Consider the following 11,037-nt stretch of genomic DNA (forward strand, 5'->3'; position numbering starts at 1 on the left):
TCAGAGCAGGGTGGATGTGGACCCCTCGGCGTCCGGCGGGCTGGTGGGGAGCGTGCTGGCATAGAACTTCTTCTGGGAGCGCAAGAGAGGGGTCTGAGTGTCGACGTCCCGGCAGGCGTTGCGTTTGAGGGAGAGGAAGACGTGCTGCGTCCAGCCGTACACCACGCAGTTCAGGAGCCCCTGGGAAGCCGCTGTCAGAGCCTGGGAGAGACCACAGCGGGGATCAGGGCTGTCCTGTCAGCCAGCGCTGCACAGCACAGCACAGCACACCACGACTCTCCACCAGGCTGTCAGACCCAGCACGTTATGCCAAGCCTCCCTCTTCCAGCTTTTTCTCTATCTGCATCCCCATGTGATACAGGAATCTCATGGTTATTTGAATAATCTTTGCTAAACGCTGTCTCAGGCACAGCAAGGAGCTGGACAAGTGTCATGGAGCAATTGCATCTGGAGACTTTCACAGAAAGGGAAAGAAGCTGATTACTGGGGATCCCTTCTAGTCCTATTTTCTACCATTTCCATGGTGCTGTGATTTTGGTTACTGAGACATTTTCAAGCCTGTGAAACACATAAAATAGCTAACAAGTAACAACTAACTAAGACTTTTGCTGACCAAAAGCATAAACCATGATCTTTGTGGCCAGAAGCACATTTTGTCCAGCAGAGACTGGAAGCAGACAAACACCAGCACGCCTGCTCAAGCAGGTTTCTCACAGAAGACGACATTTACCTGCAGAATCAGAAGAGCCATGTAGATTTTGCTGTTTGTTGACACAGTCAGCTTCAGTATCCCAAGGAGGACAGCTGTGAAAAGGCATGGACAAGAAGGCATTGCTTTAACCCCACTCTTCCGAGTTTCACTGCCAGGCACTACATCCTAGGGGAATATTGGGAAGCCAGTTCTCTGCTAACCTGGGGCCCAGCAGCAGAAGAATGCGACGGGGTAAAAAACCACTCGTTGTTCTACCATCTTGATCATGGCCCACTGCTGGTCCCCCAGGAATCCCGTGGAGTTTACGAACCTTTTGTACAAACCTCGGGCTTGACCGAGTATAACCTAAAAAAGCAGCAGCATACATCGTTGTTTGTGCACATGCTCTGATCTGGGTTCATCTAAGACAGAGTATCCTATGGTTTGGGGTTTTTTTTAGCCAAAACCTCATTTCAACCTATCAAACCTTTTCACCCAACAGTGAAAAGCGGTGAGGGCAGTTGTGCTGTATGTGAAGTTTTCTGAAGACTCTGACTTGATGTGGGCACTTGTTGACCCATCCAGGAGGCGATCTCTGCTGCCATGCTCTATCTGCCAAATCCTTTTTGGGATGGGTTGACAGAACACAGGACAGGACTCCAGATGGATGTATATGGTGGCACACTGACATTTTCTCTCCCTCACCAGCCCTTCCAAAAGGGAAGCAGCACCACACCGTTCTTCCCCTGTCATTGCCTGCCCCTTGGTACCACCCAAGCAAAGATGTAAAGATGAAAAGGAGAAAACCTTCTCACATTGATCATCTGGGAGCAACAGCTAGCGTGGGACTATGTTTCTTACCAGAATGGCTATGAAGCTGATCAGAAAGGAAATGAGGAAGACCCCGATGCCATAGAAATGCATCGCACGGCAAACTGAGCCACTGAGGGTTTGGGGCTCGTTGGTGGGCACGGCTATTTCTGTGTGCATCAGGAGACATCTGTGAGGAGAAAGGGACAGCCTGAGCTCCTCTGTGACCCTCCAGCAGTGGGGCTGCTGCAGAGAGATGCGTGAAGCTTACCCGTGCTTCTGGCTGAAGTTCTGGTAGCAATTACTGCTGTTTCCCAGGCAAAACACGGGCACCATGAGAAGGAAAGGGATGAGGCTAAGAGGAGGAAGGACAATGGCACAGTTGTTAGTTACCGCATGGTGCTGCTACAGCCACCAACCAAACGCTGCTTGGTTTTTCTCCTGTTACTATAGAGGACTTAAAAATTGTCTTTACTGACACTGCTCTGGAAGAGTATTTTATCAGCTTTCCTAACTTCTGTGCTTTCATTCATGCAGACGGTACATTGGTAAAGGGAGCACTTTCTGAAAAACCTGGTTAATATAGTTTAACTCGGTTGGAGGAAGGCCCTTACATCCAAAACCTCTGGCTCTGAGTTTGTTAGGTCGCTCTGCCGTTACTGATGAGCTTGACAAGTTCAGTAGAACTTGTGTCAAAATAGGTAGGAAGCAGAGATTGGCACATTGCAGTTTACCAAAACCACATCGTCCTGGCAGCCGGAATGAAATCTTACCTGGATGAGATCGTTGCTATTCGGCCAATGCAACTCGCATAATCTACAACCTGCAAAATCCAAAGAGCTCCATTAAATGATGGTTTCCACGCAGCCACTGGTTCGCAGAAACCAGCTCCCAGGGAGCACTTCAGCAGCTGAGGGCTCTCCAGATGCTGATTAAGCCCCAGACCACACACAAATGTTTCCACTTTGCACTGAATCAACACCGCCCCGTTCAGTCTGTGCCGATTTGCCACAGAAACAACCGGTGCTTTCACCTTCCTACTGCCCTGTTCTCCTTCACGACCAGAGGATCTGAGAAAGGACTTGGATCTGGACAAGGAGCAGACACTTGATGAGCTCTCTGGTGTGATTTATTTGATTTGTACCACTTATTCACTGAACCTGGAGTTCCTCAGAGACTTCATGTTCTGGTGGAGAAATGCCGGCAATTTGGAGTGTCCTGGTCTCTGCCCACCACGAAATGTGCTTTGGCAGCTGGCATCCACACACCCACTACGACCGTACAAGGTGGGCACAGCCGTAGTGGTGGGAATTCTGGTAGTGCTGTTTTGAATGGGGGTCCAACAAGAAAGAAACCCGTCCTACAAGTGGATCCAATCCCTACAGACAAGAGCCCTTGAGATACAGACTGATTTGCCCAGCCTGCTGCTCCTGATCCAGTGCATGGCATATCTGGGATGCAAAGTTTGCCGTGCACAGCAAATCTCTGAGGAAGAGAAAGGCTACATAAGGAAACGGAGCTGATGGATTCAACGGGAAGAGCTGCATGAGGAATTTGCCGTCTTGCAGCAATCCATCAGGAGCCACACACAGTCACAGCCGTGGTGGTGCCCACTGTTTAGCCAGCTGTGAGGAGTGAATCAGCTGCAAGGAGAGTTTTGGGTCACGCGGAATGTGAAGTGTTTGCTTAGCTTGCAACGCAGAGAGCACGTTTCTGAGCGCTATGTCCTTGTCCCTCGGTTCCCAGCGATTACACTGGCTCCCCAAAGGGCTTTTGTAAAGGTCAGCAGTGATGAAGTGAGGACTGGCCACTGTTCCCAGAGCCAACTGGTCCTTTTATCACTTCCATCACACCTCCCACCTCAAGCTCTTACAACACTTACTGACTGACCTCAGTGGGCAGGAGATGGCAGTTCACACAGCCATGGGGCAGAGGGGCCCTCAAAGTCCTTGTGGCGAGGTCACTGTTATCCACACACCTCCTACACCCCCCCTACAACCCCACAGATGGACATTGGTACCCAACAGTCGCTGCACATCAGTCCTACTCACCTGCGGGGGCATCCTGAAGAGGTTCTGGTTGTATTTCATCTTTAGGTCCATGTACAGATGCCAGGTGTAGTTGACGGTGTATAGAAACGATGCCACGTAGAATATCTGAGAAATACAGACAGTATTTCAGCCCTGTAATAGTCATTTTTGTAGCACTTTTAGTCCATTGCTGATGAACCCAAAGCCCGTGGGCCAGAGGCAGGATGCTGAACAGCGTCGTGGACTGCCAAATGTGAGGGTGTGCTCACATCTGCTGGGTTGTAATGGGACACAACTGGGAAGAACCAGGTAGAGGAGGTGTTTCCACCTCACATGGCACAAAGGCAGCTTCACTTTGGCCTCAAACAGAGGACAGAAGCACTAACAACAGCAGGATTGCCTTAAAAGTACAAATCTTTGTGACTTGGCTCATTTTTTTTGGCCCAAATCCTGACCACAAAGGGTTCAACAGCACTTGGAGCCTGTCTATGCTACATCCATCAGGAAACACAACACAGATGCAGCACTTTTGGATTTGCTTCTCGCATAACGAGCTCACTACACAGTGAATTAACGGAAACAGAAAACAATAGTATACTGAAAGAGGAAAACAGGGACAGAGAATATCTGCACTAAGCCTGAATTCACATCCCAAGAGCCTTTTCCTCTCCATGGGAAAAAGGAGGAAAGAAAAGATACAAAACATCGTTTCCCACTGAATTTCCCAGCCCTGGATTCCAGCTTGAGCCGAGACCACATGTCTAAAATCTCCCATAACCCCCCTTCCAAATCTTTCTTGCATTTATTTTTGAATCCACGGTTGCTCCAGGCAGTCAAGTATAAACAGCGCTGCCTAATCACACGATACGTATGCGTGTGCTGGGTCTGTTACAGGAAACACATGCTTCAGTGGCAAAAGCAAAGAGGAAGGGCTGGACAAGTGAATTTTTCTGTGGATTTGGCCAAAAAGGCAAGGAGCACAGGTTTGCCACCCTAATATCAGCTAAGTCTGGGAAAGTAGCTACTAAATAAGCTTGGTATCCTCCATGGAGGTCATAAACGCTCTTGGCTGATGCTGAAGAGGCTGAGTCCAAGGGGCTGCTACATCGCAGCAGGAACTTTGCCACCGCTTTGCAGTGACTTTCCAGCTCATTAGACAAGGTTTAATGAGGGCTTGTTGCCCTTCCTCCATTACTGCCAGGGGAGGTCATCAAAACAGCCCACAGAGATCATGCTCTTGCACTCCAAAATGCCTTAGAGAGGCTCACAAAATGTCAGCACCGCCTTCTTTTTCGGAAGAGGGAACCAAAAAAGCTGTGGCCAGCCCTGCAGCGCGTATCATGAGGAGATAACACGGGGAGACGCGAGAGAACCTCATTATAACACTGCTGGGGCTCCCTTTGTGCTCACCAGCGTGAGCAGAGCCTGCCAGGACATTATTAGGCCACTGGAACTGAACTGGAAGAATGTGGGGGAGTTGTGCAATTATAACCACAACCTCTATTCAGGACTTTACTATTGAAACGCAAAGGCAAGGCAAGGAGGAGGAGAGAACAAAGTCAAGGGACAGCAGAGGGGAGCAGTATTTACATTTAATATTAACCAACAACTTGGGGCTGAAACAACATCCAAGAAACAAAGCGATCTTGTCCTTTATAGCACAGTATGGATGTTAGGGAGCTCCACCTGCTGCAACGTCAACCCTTGGAGAGAAAGTGATGGCAAACCGGCTGAATAAGCCAAAATATTGTCCTGTTTCTAAGGCAATCTCCTGAGACAACCACATCACATGGATCATGGCGTGAGTCTCTCCAAGAGCTGCCATCTGCAACCACCAGTGCTGAGCGGTCCTGAGCCCGTCGCCGCCCTTGTCCCTCAGTGCGTTTCACATCTTATGGGTGTTCACATGCAAAGAAGCTGTGGGGGTTTAGAAGACACCCAAGAAGCCACCTCTGTGAGGATTCCCTGCTCAGCACAGGCAAAAAGGGGCCGGGAGAAGTGTCCTGATTTCACGCGGTTACAGATCACTTATGCTCTGCAGAAGCCACTGGTTAAACCTGTTACTGGCCCCTGCTTACGCACAAGGTAAGGGCACTGCTGGGGTGTTTAGGAAGCAGGTGTCCTGCGCCGTGTCACACGCAGGGCACAGTTGCTATGGCAAGTCCTGCGTTTGTTTTAATTTCTCCCAGAGCAAACAACAGCGACAGCCCTTGCCAGACATGAGCTGGCTCTGCCGCCCTGGCTGTCCTCCGGCCGCGGGTGGTCTGCTGGTGGCACACAGCAGAGATGCCCCAGGACCCCGTGGATGAGGTTTGGACCCTGCACACCACAGCAGAGCACCCTGACTGTCCCCAAAGGCAGGTCCTTGCAGGGTGGCTCTGCCTTTCTCTCTGGAAACAAATCTCCTGCATTGTCCCCGTCCCCTTCTGGTGTCCCTGAGAAGCATGGCCACAGGCTGGAAAAACAAGGGCGGAGAAGCACCAGAAATGCATGGGAACACAGCACGCTCTTGGTGTTTCTGCTGAAAAATGATGGTGTGTTGTCTACACCCTACCTACTTCTCCTCCAGCAGTGTAGCCTGTCTTCTCCAGATCACAGCAGCATTAAGAACTGTCCCTCAGGCACAGCTGCAAGGGAAACAGCTCAGAAACACCCTCAGCCCTGTGTGCTCCTTCTGCTTTCCAGCTCTAAAAAGCTTCTCCCAAGCTCTTTTCACTTTCCCCTGTACCATCATCTACAAAAACCATCTTTGATATTTTTCTGCATCATTCCCAAGTGGCCAAGTTACCTACGCCCCACTGCTTCCTCTCTCGATGTGAACACATTGCGGTGCTTCCACAGCAGCACAGAAGAGCTGGAGAAACCAGAGACAAGCCAGGAGGGGAAGAGCTGCTCCTGCCACCATCAGTGTTATGGTTTTACCCACAAAAACAGCAGCTGAAACAACCCTGGGCTGCAAACACCCACTCCCCAGGCACCCAATGGCGTGAACACCTCCATATCGCACATGCAGCTACATCCCTGCCCTCTCTGAGGTCCATGGAGAGCATTGCCAGCTTCAGACGTTTCAGTTCCCATCTGTGGGTCCCGTCACAGCGCCCGAGCCCACACAATGCACACCAAGGCTCCCCACAGCTGCTTGTGCTTCCCAGCCACGTTTTTGTGGCTTTGGTTTTCCTATAAAAGGAAACCAGTGAGCCCTGGTCACCGCTCGTAAACCACCGCTCTGGCCCAAGCTTGGCCGTACCCTGCAGAGCTTTTTGAGAGCAGTGATTTGCAGTGATTTCTCTCATGCTGAAATGGGAACTCAGGGAGACAAAAGCAAACTGTCAGGAAAATGGTGTTTCGCTCACTCCACTCCAATTAGGCTCCAGCACTCAAAACCAGCTGGAAAGCGGCTGAATCGCTGAGCTCGTGCTGACAGAGCAGCTCCTGAGCATCTTTGGGATTGTTTGAGGAAGGAGAGGCCCAGGTGAGCAGGAGCAGGGCTGTTTATATGAGTAATGCTGTGAGGCTGAGCTCAAGCGAATCGCAGAATATGTCTGTTCCTGCCCAGGATGGAGGAAGCATGAAGAGGAATAGAAAAGCTGCCGTGTGAGAGGCACAGAGATCATCATCGGCACGGGTCCAACAGGAAATAAAGACCCATCTACTTGCTTTACACAAGCAACCCAAACGTGGCAAGCACAAAATCCCTTCCTCATCGCCTCTCACAAACCAGAGGTACCTAAACCCAAGCATTGTTATCTCCGTTACACGAAGAGATCTGCTAAGTCAAGCTCCCATGGGGAGCCTCTGCCAAAACCAGTCTAGAAACAGTTCCCCACGGCCACGCTTTAATCACCAGCGAGGTTAATTACAGCAAAGGGTGCACGGTAACGGCACAAAGGGTGACACCAAGGCTACTCACTTGTCCCATCGCTTGCAGGTTGTAGCAGACGAGGTCCTGCTTGGAGGTGGGTGTGCTGTAGAGGAGCGCCCCGGCGAGCCAGCACATGCCCAGGAATAGGTCAGAGAGGCTCAGGTAGAAAAGCGGACGAACCTGGGAAAAGCAAAATCCGTCATGATTCATGAAATCAGAGACGTACTCTCGTCCCCCAGCTAATCTTGTAGGGCAGTTCTCCTTGCACAGAAAAACCAGTGCTGATTCTTGCTCTCAGGAGCTGTCTCCATGCAGATACCCAGCTCTAACCACCCGTTCTGCCACCAGCATTGCCCCAGGATGCAACTTCAGCATCAACTCTTATGGAAAATACCTCAAAGGTCCAGAATGTTACAATTTTACAGATCGGGACAGGTTGGCAGGGAGAAGCGGAGTTATTTTTTAAATCAGCCAACAGAGAAATCAAATTATTGGTAACAAAAAAACCCACAAACCCTCCTCCAGCTCTGCAATAACTGGAAACAGACATTTTTCCTATGCGTTTCATGTCATTTCAGCTGGTGACTAAGGCTGAATCATATTTTACACGCCAGATTAATTTTCACCGTGGGAGCCCCCGGCCTCTCAGCTGCACCCCGCATCTCCCTGGAACAGAGTCACATCTCCTCTAATGGCAGTTTCCAGCCCATTTCCAGTTTGCATGCAGTGGCCAAAAGGTCTGTAAACACCATAGGAAAACATTTGTGCAGAATTCTGGCCAACGTTTTCGTTGTTAGTGGGAGAGCAGACACTCTGGAAAAGCAGCCTAATTATCTAGATTCTTAATTGCAGTCTTTGGTACCTAATTTTCAGCATCCTGGAGAGAAAATGATGGCTTTTTTTTTTCCCATAGGAAATGATAATGTTAAACACAGCATGGAAACATTTCAGGAGGTCCTGATTTTAAGATTTGCTTCATGGAACTGAGCTTTTGCAACGAGACAGAGCTCAGTAAGTTCAATAAGTGGTAAGATGGATCTGATTGAACCAGATCTGTCCTCACGGCACGGTTTGCAGGAACGTGGCAGATCCTTTGCCTTCTACAGGATTTCTCTCCAAAATATTTCGTCTCTCCAGTTCCGTATTTGTGCCATCCAACCCAGCAACACTGTAAATCAAACCACTGTTGCTAGCCAAGTATCCGGAGCCAGTTTGTACATCATTGCATTTATGAACATCTTTTTTAACCAGGCTTTTCCTTTGCTGGTGCAGAATTGACACCCTGATACCATCCAGTTTGCAAGCACAGCAGGTTCAAACCAAGCAGCTCCAAAATAAGCAAAAAAGCAGCTTTTGCAATCAAACAGGTGAGCCCTTTCTCCAGCAAGAAGTGTCCTTGGAGCAAGGCACCAGTGTTTGGCTGAGGAGCTATTTTGGCACAGACCTAAATAAAGTAGTTGGTGACACAGTGGCAAGTGAAAAGCAGCGTGGTTCTTACTTGCAAAAGAGAAAAGAAAAAAAAACCCAACTGGTATTTATAAAATAGAGGAAGGGAGTATAAAGACGTAATGATTCGGATGAGCTGTCAGGCTGGAGCACTAACATTGACTTAGATCTGGCCATTGCCCAGGGACATCTGCCTGCACCCAACGTGTTGATGTGACAGAGGAAAATCCTTCTTCATTGCTTGCCGTCATCTCTTCCGAATAGTTTAGAAGAGTTTTATTGACCCCGTAGAGACAGAAAACAAGCTTCAAGAATGCAATATTTGATTTCCGATGCTGGGGGCAGGAGGGGAAGTCTTTATAACATCGTTCTCCTTCCAGCCTCCAGAGCTGTTTATTTTGAAACATTGTACTCTGGAGCCTCATGACTCAGGGAAGAAGCTGTTTGTGGCGAGCTTTGATACGGATCTCTTCCAGCCCCTTTGTTTACAAATTTCCACTGAAGACCAGAAACATGAGGACAAGGCGATGGGGAAGTTACTGAGGATTTTGCTGCTTTTGAAACCCCAGCAACGGATCTCCCCTGGCAGCAGAAGCCCAATGCAGACCAATCACTCCAGCTGCTATCCATCCCTCCTATCCGGATTTGCAGCAATAATCTGAGCAGAAACATCTGGGCTGCCTCAAGCAGGAAGGGTCCATCTGTGACCTGGAGGCACGCGTGGCTCTTGAGCAGCTCCAAAACACAGCCACATCATAGGACTGACAGCACAAGGGCTCCTAAGGAACACAGGCTGCTAGCCACGGAAGCCACAGGGCCAAACCCAGCTCCGTACCGTACCAGAGGAGAGGACCCCAGGAGGGAACCGTGCCCGGAGCCATCCAGGGACTCCAGGCTGCAGATCAAACCCATGATGTGAGGAGAACATTGAAGATGAGGCAAGAACGAGCACAGCATTGTTACCACACAGCTCCCAGCTCTACTGTCCCACTGCTCATAGCAGTAACCTGTTTTCTGCATGGTCCACAGACCAGACAGCTGCAAATCCTGGACAACGAACCCCAGCGTCACACAGATCAGCTCTGTGCACTGCTGCTGGTAAATCCTGGACAGACAGACAGACTGTGCTGGACAGAAGAAGCCTGCCACAGTTGGGATAGAGGTCTATGGTTACTGCGCACGGGCCAGACACGCGGGGTTCCCTGCACACATGATTTCCACATGTGATGCACTCAAGACACGTGTGCATGTCAGATCTGCAGTGCATGTGTGGACAATCCCACCCCGAGGGAAGTCAGCACCCGAGTCCTGCTGTTTCATTAGAAACATCTGTGGTTCCCGTGCATGGGCAGGGTGAGCCTTCCAAAACCCCACTGCAGAGCTCACACAACAAACTGCTCCTCAGCCTGACCTCTTTTTGTCTGAAGACTGCAGCACCACTGAGTTTTACCAGGTTTAGTAGCACTCCTACCTGAAAAAACTACTCAGAAACACTCAAAGACAGACACCTCTAAATACACTTCCTACAGGGACACCTCCAGTTTGCACTTCATTTTTGTACTCAGCTCTTCAAACCTCCAGGCATTTTGTTCCAAAAGAGGGAGACACACAAACAAATCCCTGTTCCCAGGACTTTCCTGGAGTGGCAGAAAGCATGGGAAACCTGCTTCTCCCTGTGTGGCTGCAGTTCCAGGTTAGTCCCTTCGACTCGTATCACGGAAAAAAGGCCAAAACTCTTGGCAAGCCCAGGTGTTAAACAAGGTTTAACCACACAAGCCTGAGACCTGCGGTTGCTCCTAGCAGTCCTTGACCCACCCCACTCTTTGCCACCCACCTGCACGGTACCAACACCACAATTAGGGGAGCGAAAAGGAGGCGCAGACCCTTACCTCGGGGGACCGCACTGCGTTTTGAAAGATGGCATAGGCGATAATCGAGCTGGAACCTATAACGCTGAGAAAATAAAGCAGACGTTGGCATAGGAGCACATCTGGGATAAGCAATTTTTCTTTTTCTGGAGAAAATCGAAGTCGTGATAGTAATTCCAGCCCAGCAACGCCTTGTACCTGAGCATGGCCATAGTGAACTGAATCCACTGCAGAGCCAAGTAGACCTGGGGAGAAGGAGGGGGGGAGCTCAGCACGACCCGGCCCCGCGGACCCCCCCCAGAGGGGGGTAGGTCCCAGCCCGCAGCCACC

The 11,037-nt window shown here is 50.0% G+C and overlaps 1 protein-coding gene across 1 annotated transcript; it reads right to left on the reverse strand.

Annotated features, from left to right (window-relative positions):
- Positions 1–10,952, reverse strand: TMEM116 (transmembrane protein 116; the record flags this gene model as incomplete). Its single annotated transcript, XM_010190063.1, has 10 exons — positions 1–201; positions 731–804; positions 913–1,057; positions 1,553–1,691; positions 1,773–1,856; positions 2,275–2,324; positions 3,553–3,657; positions 7,442–7,573; positions 10,729–10,792; positions 10,906–10,952. Coding segments are annotated over 10 exons (1,041 nt in total), but the record flags the coding sequence as incomplete, so codon positions are not given.
- Between the last annotated feature and the right edge of the window lie 85 nt (positions 10,953–11,037).

This window comes from Mesitornis unicolor, unplaced genomic scaffold (genome assembly GCF_000695765.1).
Source record: "Mesitornis unicolor isolate BGI_N332 unplaced genomic scaffold, ASM69576v1 scaffold19808, whole genome shotgun sequence".
Lineage (NCBI taxonomy): Eukaryota > Metazoa > Chordata > Aves > Mesitornithiformes > Mesitornithidae > Mesitornis > Mesitornis unicolor.